The following is a 13,330-nucleotide window of genomic DNA, read 5'->3' on the forward strand; positions in this document are numbered from 1 at the left end:
CCCCTGTTCCTCCCTCCCTCCTCCTCCCAAACCCTAACTGTCTCCTCTCTCAGAACAAAGGGTCCTTTCCTGCCTGGGAGGGGGCAGGGGCCAGAGGATCAGGGATGGCCCTGGAGGCTAGGGGGGTGTCCCTGGAATCTCAAGGACCCCAGATTTGGAGTGTGGTGGAGAGAGACTGTTTCTTTGTTCTGAGTGTTGGAGAGATGGCTGGCTTTGTGTGCAGGACTAGAACTGGAGCCGGAGGAGAGGGCTGGGGGAGCCCTGGAGGGAGCTGAGAGTGCTGGCAGGTTGGGGGGGAAGTTGAGGAATTGGGGGTCTCCCGGGAGGCTGAGACTTTTGGGGGAATAGGAAAAGATTCTAGGGGCCTTTCTTGGAGGTTAGGGAAAGAGCTGAGGGGAGGGGGAGAAGCAAGGATGGGGGAAGGGAGCCAAAAGCTTAAGGAAGTCACTGAGTGACTGCCGGGGGTTGGATGCTGCCTAGAGAAGGACCTGCCAGGGCTGCCCGAGGGATTTAAAGAGGGGTCCAATCTCAGTCCCTCTGGCTTCCCCGAACCCTGAGCTTGGAGTCGGGGAGGGGACAGATCTGAAGAAATGAATCCTATGTGTGCACATGACCTGTGTGTTGGTGTGCGTGTGTGTCTGTGTCGGTCTGCCTGTCCCCAGATGCTCTGTGTCACTGTTTTGAATTATGGTCACCAAAGTAGGGGGCTCACTGCACTCTGGATGCGAGGAAGTAGTTCCATTCTTAGCTTCAGTCTGTGCTTTGAAGTATCATCTAGGAGCTTGAGGGAGCAGATTGGTCATGGATCCTGGAGCTGGTCAGAGAAATGGCTGAGAGGAACTGGCTGGACCCTTGTGGGTTTGTTTATGTCTCCTTGGGGGAGGGTGGGGGAGGGGCTGCAGGCAGCAGCTGCCCCCCTCCCAACTCAGCCGGCCTGCCCTGTGCCAGGAGGGCAGGGAGTCCTGGCACAGCTATTGTTTGCCTGCACAAATGCCCGTCTGTTTGCATCACTCCCCCCTCCGTCTCTGCTTGTCTTTCTCTCCTGACCCGACAGGTGTGGCCGGGTGTGGGGGTGGTGGTGGGGGTCCAGGATCCCTGGGTCTCAGGGTAGCCCGACTTTATTCCCTATGGTCCTTAGCACCCCTCTTCTGCTTCACCAGTGTGCCCACCCCCATTGTCCGGTGTCTCATCTTCATTCATCAGGCAAGCGTTGATTAAGTGCCTTTGTGTGTTCAGCGATGTCTTTTTGTGTTATGTTTCTGGCTTTGGCGTTAGCGTTTCCGTTGGCCGCCTTCTCCTTAGCCTCCTGCCTTTATCTCGTCTGTGGAAGCTCATAAAGGAAGCAGAGCCTGGCTGAGACCATCTCAAGCCCTCTTCTCAGTCCCATGGCCAGGAACCCTCTCTCTCCTCTTTTCCCAGCCTTAGAGCCCATCCCTCATGACTCAGTGCCCCTTGCAGCCTCCTACTCTGAACCTCTGCTGTCCAGGGCCTAAGTCACAGATGACTGGAAACCCAGTGGAACCCTCCGGGGGCCTTCTGGTCCCTAAACAAAGGGCCTGGACAGAGGCTGCGCCACCTTGGGGAAGGGGCTGCTGCCACTTGCAGCTGGAGCCGAGGTCATTCTGAGCACCATGTGACTTCTCCAGAGGTCTTGCTTTGGACATACCCAGTGGAGGAACAAGGACAGCTGAGAGCTTAGACTTTGCTTGGAGAGGCTCTTACTCGGCTCCGCCATCCTCTGCTGCCCGCCGGGGAACAGGAAGCCGAAGTCCAGGCTTTGGCATTCCTTGGGCTTCATGTATGTCACTGTTTTCCTCATCTCTCGGCCTGGGAGACAAAATACGGAGAAAGGGGAGACTGCCTCTGTTCTATGAGCCTTTGAGCCACCAGCCTCAATGTCCTCTGCCATTCGCCTAGTCTTTCTTTCCCCAAAATGACCAAGATCTGGGATGACAGTGGAAGGAAAGTTTGGGTTGGTCTTCTTCTGACCTTCAGAGGATACCATCCGGTCCTAAGTTCAAAGGAATCAGGAGAAAAGGTCTGGGAGGAGGGAGAAAAGAATAAACAAGAGAGGAGGAGACCAGAATTCCCTGGTGGTCCAGTGGTTAGGACTCCAGACTTCCACTGCAGGGGGCACGGGTTGGATCCCTGGTCAGAAAACTAAGATCCCGCAAGTGTGAGGTGCAGCCGGGGGGGAAAAAAAAAGAGAGAGAGAGAGGAGGAGACTGAAAGCTCTGAAGCTCTGATAAGGAATGAGGGGATCCCTAGAGTAGAGGCAAGGGTGCTGCTGGGACCCCTTGTCTTGGTGTCTATCCATCCACCCATCCTTCTTTTCTTCCTTTCTTTCTAAACATGTATTAAGTGGCTGTTGTATACCAGCCATTGTGCTAGGTGCTTTCCCGGGCTTTATTCATTTATTGTGTAGCATTAGCAAGAAAGACTTTCTGTGAGGGTTTGTAAGAAAGCAAGACTCTGGACACTGGACAGTAGAGGACTGGACCAAGCAGGAGGGGCCTCTGAGTGTTGGGGTGGGTGTTGTGGATTGTGGAGTAATGGTCCCTTTTCTTGGTGGACAGATGGGGCCATGAAGGTGAAGGGCTGTCGTGCTGGCGGGTGGGCGGGTAACTGGGATGGTCTTAAGAAGATCTGGAAAGAGTGGGACAGAGAACCAAACAAGCCCATTCACTCCATCTCTGGAGCAGGCACCCCTGGTGAGCAGGCCCTGTGTCCTTCTAGCCTCACCAGCCTGAGCCCTGGGGCGGGTGCGGACTGCCTCCAGGACAATAGCGCTAGGCAGTGCCAGGGCCGCTTGCTGCTGGGCAGTGTCCGTGTTGGGATGTGCTGCTGCTGTGGCTGCTGCCCACTGCTGGCCCACCTAGAGAGAGGGTCACTTGGAGAGAGGGTGAGTGTTGGGAGGTGGGGGAGCCTGGGCCCAGAGTAGCTGGGTCGTCTGTGGGATGTTGATGCCAGGGAGGTGAAGGGCCACAAGAGACCCTGTTCTCTGGCTGCCCCTAGTTCTCTCCCTCCCTTTCCCCGCCTCTTTCCCAGGTGAGAGCTCCTGGAGGCCTGAGGGCAGAGGGCAGAGGTCAGGGGAGGGGAGGGGGAGTTGTAGCAGCCCTAGGGCGAATCTGCAGGACTGCCCATTTGGGAGTTGACCCTGATTCAGACGTGTTGCTCTTTTTATTTTATTTTTTGAAGTATAGTTGATTTACGATATTATATTAGTTTTAGTATTTTTACAGATTATATATACTCCATTGAAGTTATTACCAGGTAACGGTTATAAATCCCCGTGCTATATAGTACATCCTTGCTGCTTATCTGTTATTGTTTTGTTTTGTTTTTATTTTTGGCCACGCTGTGTGGCTTGCGGGATCTCAGTTCCCTGACCAGAGATTGAACCCGCACCCTCAGCAATGAAAGCGTGGAGTCCTAACCACTGGACCACCAGGGAATTCCCTGATTACCTATTTTATACATGGTAGTTTGTGTCTCTTAATCCCATACCCCTAATTTGCCCCTCCGCATGTTGCTCTTTTAGTATGATTTTCACTTTTTTTGCTTGCTTACTTTTAATTCAAACATAATAAGTCCTCAAACTTTTGTATTTGTGTCATAGGGAAGGTTGAGAGAGCAGGAGAGAAGAGAAGGCAGAGTATAGGGCAGTAAGAAGAGCTATTTGGACTTGGACTTTGAGGTCCTATAAAGGCTGTTATTCAGAGGAGGATTTGATCTCCTAAAGAACTATAATTTGGAGCAGGGCAGATGGAGGTTAGACTAAAGGGAGAATTTTCTAGTGGTCCAGATAGATAGGTACCAGAATAGAAAAAGGGAGGTTAGAGTTAAAAGTTGGTGAGCTTTCTTGACAAGGTCTAGGAGGAGGAGGGCAGGGAGGGGCCAAGGGCAGTAGAAGAGAAGCAAGGGTGAAAAAGGGGCAGCCAAGGTGGGAGGCCATGGGGGAGAGGAGGGAGGCCAGGGGATGGGAAGGAGACTATGATCTAGAAAGAGGAGGACGATGGGAGGGGAGGAGAAAAGAAAAATGGGTGATTGGGTGGGAAATGACCTGAAGACCTAGGCTCTGCTCATCATCAGATACACCTGGAGCTTCTGAGGGCGGGCAGGAGAGAGAAGGATCTTGGGCTACCAGGAAGCCCTGAGACCCTAGGGCATCATAGTCCAGTGCCCTCTGGCCCCTGTGCTGTTGACTCAGCCCGTCCACACTTCCCTTTTCTACCCTCGCACCAGGCCAGTGCGTCTCTTCCCCTGCCCCACCTCTTAACTGCTAGTGTGGCTTCAGCTGAGAGTCAGGACTAGGCCCCCAAGGTCCAGGCTGAGGATTCTCCCCTGAGTTTTGTTTCACTGCCCTGCGGCCCCAGACAGTGTCCTCTGACTTGGGGCTCATTACCCTCAGCCTCAGCCATCAGGATCTTGCTCTTTGCTTTCTGAGAGGCAGGGAATCCTTGGAGGGAGTGGTCTTGCCAGCTCCTCTTCCTGCTGTCAGTCCTCTAAGAGTGGAGGGAAAATCAGGGATCTGAGGTGACCACTGAGGAGGGTCCTGGAAAGCACGGTGTCCCATCTTCTCATCGCCTCAGTTTCAGGGAAAGCTCAGGGGCTTGAGAAAGGACAGAAAGAGGTCAGGGAGAATCACTTGACCTGCAGAGGTCAGGGGGAAGCAGGAGAAGAGAAAGCTGATGGGAAATGCCAGCCTCTGAGGTTCTGTGGAAGGGCCCAGAGAGTGTGCCCCATCTCGACGGAGACCAGAGCAGGAGGAACTGACATTGCCCCTGGAGGATGGAGGGTAGATGCCAGAAAGGACTTCCTAGACTAATTGGGTGAGGAGGAATAAGGGAGATATCCTAGGTTTTGGAGGGTAGCATGAGAGGGATAAAAGTTAGACTGCAGAAGAGGCTTCCTGCCGGGAATGAGACCTTGGTGGCCCAGTTTCCTTTCTTAAAGATCCCAGAGAGGACAAGTGACCCGAGACTGAAACCAGGCTCCTCCTACCTCGAGGTTAGCAGGGGACATGCTGCCTCCCACAGAGAGGCCCCCGTGTACCTTGGCTGAGCAGATGTGGAAGAGTCAGAGTGTTTGGGATCCTGACCTCTGGTTGGGGGTGGCAGTGGAGGCATTCTGCCCCCTTCAGCCAATCTAATAAGGGGATCTCCTACCCCCCACTGTGACTGCCACTGCCACGGAGATAGCGGCCCCAACACTGGTTGTCATGGTTATAAGAGGAGCTAACTCCCATAGATTTGAAAGCGCTGGTGAGCTGGCACCTTCTGCTTCGCCTGCTCTCCCCTCCTCTCTGCGCATCTTCCCCCGGCACAGAGAAGAGAGTACAGCAGCTCGGGGGCGAGCAGAGCTAGGGCTGGGAGGTGGAGTGAGGACGCGGAGGTCTAGAGCCGGGGAGATGAGCAGCAACAGGAGGCAGCCCAGCCGCAGGGGCCAGGTAGGTCAGGGGCCTGCTCGGCCCTCGGGGCTGGCCTGGTCACTCCTGGACAGCTGCCTCTGACACAGCGCGGCAGGCTCTGCTTCAGGAAGTGGTGTGTTTCAGGCAGGCATTGCTCCCTTGCCTCTGCGCTCGGCCTGTGTCCCTGGACTCCTCAGGCACCCTGGCGTCCTCCAGCCTCACTTCCTGTCTCTCTCGCCCCTTCTACAGACCCGGGAAAAAGAGAAAATGAAGGAAGCCAAGGACGCCCGCTATACCAACGGGCACCTCTTCACCACCATCTCCGTTTCGGGCATGACCATGTGCTATGCCTGTAACAAGAGCATCACAGCCAAGGAGGCCCTCATCTGCCCAAGTAAGTTGTTTGGACCCTGAATGTCACTCTGAGTCAGCGCCCACTGACCCTAATCTTTCTCTCCATTCTTTTTACCTTGGATCCATAAGGATCACTCTCCTCTGTGAGCCCCTGCAGGGCCCAAATGCCAGGGCCAGATGCTTGATCCCTTTCTCCCTGTCCTCATGTCTAGGGGTAGTGGCAGTCAGAATATGGCCTAAGCAGGACTAGCTGGGTGTATGGGGGAGGGGAGGCTGGAGCGGCTCCCCTTGCAGCTGTCGTCCGCTGGGTATCCCCCAGCTCCCTGAACAGCTGCTGAGGGTCAGGAGAACTGATTGGAGGAGGAGCAGGAATGTTGTGTGTATGCGGGGTAGGGGGGGTGGAAATAGGGGAGCTGGGTGGGAAGCTGCTGGCCTTGCAGCTGTTCTGCTGATTTTTCTGGGCAGAACTGGGTGTTCAGGACTTCAGGGTCCCCTTGCCCCTTCCCTTTCTATTGACTGGGGGGAGCCTGAAATCTCTAAATCTCTACAGTTTGAAGCAGAGGATTAGGGATTAGGACCGCCCTGTCTCTGATTTCTAGTCTGACTGATACACAGTGAGAAAGAGAGAATATGGCAGCAATGGGTATGTTGGGGGAATAAGGATTAGATAGAACTCCTGACCTTCACCCACATCTAAGGGTAGCCCTGTATTTAGTAAGTACAAGCAACGAATTCTTCCTTCTCCAAGATGCCTACACGGAGGGCTCCTGCCCTGTCTACCCGCCCCCGCCGCACCCAGATTTATGGCAAAGAGCTGCTTCTGATTAACGCAGGACCGGAGGTGGTGTGGCCTGCAGCGGAACAGAGGGACAAAAGCTTTAGCTTCTAAATCTCTATGGAAGCTGCGAAGGAACCCCAGAAAGAACCAGCGACGCTTCCCTACTTCCTCACTGTTCAACTTAGAGTTATGAGGATGAGGAGGGAACCCCAATCTAGATCCCTCTAGAGACCTGACAGAATTCCCAATCTGGAAGCTTGTTGCCAGGGGAACCGGGGAGGCGGGCAGCAAGCGCTATTTTGAGAGCAGGTGGAAAGCGGAGGTTCGATCCAGAGACACTGGGTGCTGCGGGTAGGAGAAGGGAGCTCCAGGGGGGGTGGACGCAGCTCCAGCCCCCACTTCTGTCTGCCCCTCTGCCCCACCCTGCTCGCCTTGTATTTGTGGAAGTAAGCACGGTGCTGGGTATTGTCTGAAGGAGTTAGCAGAGTTTCCGGTGTTGTTGGACGGGGGGAGGGGAAGCTGGAGACGGCCAAGGGCTGTGAGGGCATGTTGGGGAAAGGGACGGCCAGTAGTCCCAGTGCCTAGGCTTAGCTACTCTTCCTTTCCTCTCCTCCTCTCCTACCCCATGGCAGGGTGGGGTGGTTGATGAGGCCGAAGCAGATGGAGTGTGGGAGCTGTGGGTTTACCTTACTTGGGGAACAAGACTCCCCGGGTCCGGAAGGGAGGCTGGAGTCATAGCAAGCATAGCTGAGCAGTGCAGAAGGCAGGCAGGCGTGGCGGGCAGGGGCAGGGCCTGTCCCCCGCTCTACCGCTGGATCCATCAGCCTTAGCACTGCTTAGACCTAGCCAGAGGTCGTGGGCATACGTATGGCTCAACAGGAAGTGCACAGACACTCCTGAGTTAAACCCCAGCTCTACCACTAGCTGTATGACCTCTGGCAGATGGTTTAACCTCTCCAGGAGACAGGATCCTCATCTATAAAATGAGGATCATTGAATCTACCTCAAGGGGTGGTTAGGATCAAGCTCAGGGGATGTTCCTTTCCCCCTCTCTGCCCCTAGCCCCCATCCCAGCTGCTCCTGTGCCACCTTCTGTTCCGTGGGCGTCCTCTCTGCCATCTGTCATTCTCAACCACCTTTGTGCTTCTTGAGCTCATCTCTGGCAGCCAGTAACCCCTTCTTCCCTCTAGTCCACCTCGCAGGTCATCTCTGAGTCAGGATTGCCTACCCCTCCTGATGGCTTAATTGGGGTCCACACCTATACCCCCTCACTTCATCTCCTGCTTGCAGGAAGGGGGGAGGCGGGAGGAGAGGGACTGGGGTGCGGCAATGGCCGAGGAGTCTGGGAAGGGGGAGAGTCTCAGGCTGTGTGGCCATGGGGAGATGGGTGTCTGCATGTGGGTGTGTCCCCCCCGTACCACCCGGCCCTCCCGTCACCCTCTCTACCCCACCCTCCCAGCCTGCAATGTGACTATCCACAACCGCTGTAAAGACACCCTCGCCAACTGTACCAAGGTCAAGCAGAAGGTGAGATGGCAGGGAGGGCAGAGGGCTGGGGGAGAGGGTAGTGAGTGTGCGGTACCCTCATGCCTTTTCCGTTCATTCCTCACCCTGTGTTACTCAACCCCTCTCCTCACCAGGGGGCAGCCCAGACCCTCCACCCCAGGCCGCAGGCCCTGCAAGAGGGGGTCAGCCTGTTGCTGTAGACACATCCCCTCAGCACTGGGCTCAGCCACCCTGATGCCCTTAGCCATCGTGCCAGCTTTCTCCCTAGGGGGCCAGCCACCCAGCTCCTGCCCTGGGCCTATGGGGGTGACCCTAGGGTGACAGCTGTTCTTGGTGTCTCTCTCTTGCTCTCTGTCTCACAGCAACAGAAAGCTGCCCTGCTGAAGAACAACACTGCCTTGCAGTCTGTTTCACTTCGCAGTAAGAGTGAGTAGTGAGGATGCTGGAGCCCCCATAGGACCCTGGACCCTAGGCCTCTCAACCCATGAGCTGTGCTGCCCCCCTGAGGTCGTTCCCTGGCACAGCGCCTTCCTCTCCAATTGGATGCTGATGGTGGGGTCATAAGGGAGATCCGGACTCTTGGGCTTAGGGGCAGGACAGGAGAATTCAAATGGGGATGAACGCTTGGGATGGCTGGTCATCTGAGCCTGGTCACACCTTATATTATTATTATTTACACTGCACTTGGGAATGTTGGCAGAAGTTGTCAAGGGCCAATTCAGACAGATCTGGTGTAACAGAAAGAGCGTGGTGCTTAGTCAAAAAGACCAAAGTCTGTATATATATACGTATAGCTGATTCACTCTGTTATATGGCAGAAACCAGCACAACATTGTAAAGCAATTATACTCCAATAAAGATGTTAAAAAAAAGGTCACACCTTATATTATTATTATTTACACTGCACTTGGGAATGTTGGCAGAAGTTGTCAAGGGCCAATTCAGACAGATCTGGTGTAACAGAAAGAGCGTGGTGCTTAGTCAAAAAGACCAAAGTCTGTATATATATACGTATAGCTGATTCACTCTGTTATATGGCAGAAACCAGCACAACATTGTAAAGCAATTATACTCCAATAAAGATGTTAAAAAAAAAAAAAAAAAAGAAAAGACCAGAGTCCGAATCTCTGCTCAGCCATTAGCTGAGTCACCCCAGGCAAGTCTCTTAACCGTCCTGAGCTGCAGACTGCTCATAGTCTTGTGGCAGGAAAGACATAGGCAAGAAAAGCTCTTTATAAACATTAAAACTATTGCACAAACATACGGGTAGAATTACTGTTATCATCTTTCTTTGACTAGGGCAGGGCTAAAGGTGGGGCTGGAGAGGAGGCCTCACTTCTAGTCGAGGAGCCTGGGAGGCTTGAATCCTGGGAAGGCACCAGGTTTGACGCTTGCCTACTTGGTATCCCCCTGACAGCCACCACTCGGGAGCGGCCCAGCTCTGCCATCTACCCCTCCGACAGCTTCCGACAGTCCCTGCTTGGCTCCCGCCGTGGCCGCTCCTCCTTGTCTTTAGCCAAAAGTGTTTCCACCACCAACATTGCTGGGTGAGCCTCTGCTTGGGGAAGGGAGAGCCAGGCAGGCAGAGTATGGCAATGGAGACAGGGGGCTGAGAGGTCTTTCCCATCCCTGAGTTCAGAATTATAGACAGACAGGTAAGGAGAACTTGGGGTGACTGCCTCTGGGATCCCACCTTGGGTCCCCCGCCGGGAAGGGAACTCTTGCCTGAGTCGGGTGATGCAGCCAGGCTCCACTTCCCTCAGACACTTCAACGATGAGTCTCCCCTGGGGCTGCGCCGGATCCTCTCCCAGTCCACGGACTCCCTCAACATGCGGAACCGGACCCTGTCAGTGGAGTCCCTCATCGACGAAGGTGACTGTGCCCGGACCTCAGGGAGACCAGGGCATGAGGGGCAGGTGGGAGCAGTCCTGGGAACGGCAAGGCGGGAAGGGATCTAGAGAAGGGCCCAGGACCCAGGGAAGAGAATTGGGGTCCGAGTTGTTTCCCCCACTCACGTCCAGGTGCAGAGGTGATCTACAATGAGCTGATGAGTGACTTTGAGATGGATGAGAAGGACTTTGCAGCTGATTCCTGGAGCCTTGCTGTGGATAGCAACTTCTTGCAGCAGCATAAAAAGGAGGTGATGAAGCAGCAGGATGTCATTTATGGTGAGCCAAGAAGACCACCCCAGACTTCTCTTTTGTCACCAGTCCTGCTTCTTTGTGTCCTTCCTCTGCCAGCCCCTACCTCTCAAGACCCTTCCCTCTTACCCCATTGGCCTTCAAGACCCTGCCTGGCATCCCCACAAGTAGCCACTAGGCCCCCACCTTTTGGTCTGTTGACCTCCAAGGCCCTGCTTTTTTTTTTTTTTGTGGTATGCGGGCCTCCCTCTGTTGTGGCCTCTCCCGTTGCGGAGCACAGGCTCCGGACGCGCAGGCCCAGCGGCCATGGCTCACGGGCCCAGCCGCTCGGCGGCATGTGGGATCTTCCCAGACCGGGGCGCGAACCCGGTTCCCCTGCATCGGCAGGCGGACGCGCAACAACTGCGCCACCAGGGAAGCCCCCAGCGCCCTTCTTTATCCCTTCCTTCCAGTCAATTCTTAAGTCTTTCCTCTCTGCCTGTTTCAACACTGTACTGGGAACTGTGGGAAACCTAGTCATGTAGGGGACACATGGTTCTTGACCCTGAAACAGCTCATAGCTTAAGATGGCACGGCATAAAGATTAAAAAATGATTAGAAAATGATCTAAGATCATAATAATGCAGAATGTTAACCTGGAAGGGATCTTGAAAACCTCAAATGAGCCCTGAGGTCCCCAGCCTAGGCCCCACCAATTGTGGCCAAGCCAGGGTAGAGGCCAGGTGTCCCATTGTCCCCGCAGAGCTGATCCAGACAGAGCTACACCACGTGCGGACCCTGAAGATCATGACCCGCCTCTTCCGCACGGGGATGCTGGAAGAGCTACAGCTGGAGCCAGGAGTGGTCCAGGGCCTGTTCCCCTGCGTGGACGAACTCAGTGACATCCATACACGCTTCCTCAGCCAGCTGTTAGAACGCCGACGCCAGGCCCTATGCCCTGGCAGCACCCGGAACTTCGTCATCCATCGCTTGGGTGACCTGCTCATCAGCCAGGTGAGAAAAGGCAGGACCCATGGGCAGCATTCATGGGAGGAGGTGTGACTAGAGTGGGCATTTCTCATCTTGAAACTCTAGGGGGTGGAGCAGAGAGAGCTGGAGAGGCAGGAAGCCCGCCTGTTTGGTGGGAGGCCAGAGGGTGTTGGGGATGAGATGTGGCTTTGGGGGAAATGCTGACCCAGCCCTGCTCCCCCAACTTCTAGTTCTCAGGTCCCAGCGCAGAGCAGATGCGGAAGACCTACTCGGAGTTCTGTAGCCGCCACACCAAGGCCTTAAAGCTCTATAAGGAGCTATATGCCCGAGACAAACGCTTCCAGCAGTTCATCCGGGTGAGCAAACCTCTCCAGGACCCACACTGAGCCTCCTCTAGTGGCCCAACCCTTGTGGACACATCCGCTTGTGGATCCCATCAACAGCCCCTCATAGCAGTAGAGCAAGTGCTTTTGCTACTTTGGACCTCACAATAAACCTGTGACCTTGTCGTCCCCATTTTCCAGACTGGGTCACCTACGCCGACCGGTGTGAGGTAAATGGCCAAGTTAGGGCCGGCACCAGGGCTTAGGCTCCAAGAACGCTCCAGCGTTTTTTCTGTTGCCCTCCCCTCGGGCCCCACTCTGGCCCTGAGCCCTCCTCTGCTCTTGTAGAAAGTGACCCGCTCGGCCGTGCTGAAGCGGCATGGTGTACAGGAGTGCATTCTACTGGTGACTCAGCGCATCACCAAGTACCCAGTGCTCATCAACCGGATCCTGCAGCATTCCCACGGTGAGAGGAAGAGCCTGGGAGGGAGGAAGGTGGGAGAGGGCTATGTGGGGTGAGAAATGGCTCGGGATAACCAAGGGGAGGGATAGGGTCAGATGTGGAATGCTGGGCAGCCTCTGAAGGTGGGAATCGAGATTGGTGGGGATTGGGGCTGGCTTGAAGCTTGGCTGAGCCATCCCTCCCTCACGCTGACCCCCGGTGTCAGGGATCGAGGAGGAGCGCCAGGACCTGACGACGGCACTGGGGCTGGTGAAGGAGCTGCTGTCCAACGTAGACCAGGATGTGCACGAGCTGGAGAAAGGGGCCCGCCTGCAGGAGATCTACAACCGTATGGACCCTCGGGCCCAGACCCCGGTGCCTGGCAAGGGCCCTTTTGGCCGAGAGGAGCTTCTGCGGCGCAAGCTCATCCACGATGGTTGCCTGCTCTGGAAGACAGCTACTGGGCGCTTCAAAGGTCAGTGGTCAGCTTGGCAGTCCAGGCAAGAGTCCGCGGTCAGATATAAAGGAGAAGCATCCAAGCCCTTAGGACCTCTTTTAATGCAGCCCTATACTCAGGGTGAGACCCAGTGGGAGGAAAATACGTGGTCTCTGTTGCAACAAAAGTCTGAATTCTGGATTTCACGGGCGATACAAGGACTTCCTTGTCAGTATTTATTCATTTCTTTGGTTCTTGCATGCCCAGAAAGCTACCGGTTTTAATGAGGAAAACAGAGGAATTCCAGGATCAGAGGACAAGATCAGGGTAGTTGGTTCTACCAGCTGGAATCCCAGCCACCAGGGCTGGGGAATGGGCAGGAGCTTTGCGAACACAGCTAGGGAAGGCCCACGGGAGGGGGTGGAGCCCAGGGACGGGCGGGCTGAGTGGAGAAGAGAAAAGGGGGTGGGGCATGTTGGGCTGGGGCACTCTTTCCCAGGCTGTCTTCCCAGACTGCACTGGCCAACGCTTTCCTACCTAAATCAAGACAAGAGAGTTGCAGGCCTTGGCTATGGGGGTGAGGAATGAGGGGCAGAAGTATACCGTGCTACCTGAGGCCAGAGCCTGCCTGCACCTCTGTCCTGTGTCATGAAATCCCCACTCCATAGGCTTGAGTATTGCAGGCTTCACCAGCTACTTTCCTTCATCCCTTTCTCTCCTTCCCATCCCTCCCACGCTGAAGCTAAGAATATAAAGCATGGGGGGGTTAAAAATAGCAAGGGTGGAGAGCTTTATTTCTGAAAGCCCTCCCCTTCTGTGTGCCTACAACTTAGAAACATCTCCAAGGGCAAAGGGTAAGTGTGTGTCTTCTCGACTGTGACATCCAACTTTCTTGGGCTTGACCTTTATTTCCCCTTAAGTCTTTTTTTTTTTTTTTTTTTTTTTTTTGTGGTATGCGGGCCTCCCTCTG

General features: G+C 54.8%; 1 protein-coding gene across 11 annotated transcripts in view; it reads left to right on the forward strand.

The window, feature by feature from the left end:
• ARHGEF2 (Rho/Rac guanine nucleotide exchange factor 2) overlaps positions 1-13,330 on the forward strand; it is a 42,532-nt gene that overhangs the window by 19,838 nt on the left and 9,364 nt on the right. For 8 of the 11 annotated variants that reach the window (XM_028485292.2, XM_007110383.4, XM_007110386.3 and 5 more), the window contains 10 exons: positions 5,660-5,804; positions 8,002-8,069; positions 8,411-8,474; positions 9,466-9,595; positions 9,812-9,921; positions 10,071-10,217; positions 10,933-11,183; positions 11,390-11,515; positions 11,831-11,948; positions 12,151-12,399. In XM_028485292.2, coding sequence (XP_028341093.1) covers positions 5,660-5,804; positions 8,002-8,069; positions 8,411-8,474; positions 9,466-9,595; positions 9,812-9,921; positions 10,071-10,217; positions 10,933-11,183; positions 11,390-11,515; positions 11,831-11,948; positions 12,151-12,399 — 1,408 coding nt within the window. Of the gene's footprint in view, positions 1-5,659; positions 5,805-8,001; positions 8,070-8,410; positions 8,475-9,465; positions 9,596-9,811; positions 9,922-10,070; positions 10,218-10,932; positions 11,184-11,389; positions 11,516-11,830; positions 11,949-12,150; positions 12,400-13,330 lie in introns of those variants that run through there. The other 3 variants (XM_028485293.2, XM_028485296.2, XM_055082920.1) reach the window with 2 other exon arrangements.

The sequence above is a fragment of the Physeter macrocephalus genome, unplaced genomic scaffold (genome assembly GCF_002837175.3).
Source record: "Physeter macrocephalus isolate SW-GA unplaced genomic scaffold, ASM283717v5 random_292, whole genome shotgun sequence".
Lineage (NCBI taxonomy): Eukaryota > Metazoa > Chordata > Mammalia > Artiodactyla > Physeteridae > Physeter > Physeter macrocephalus.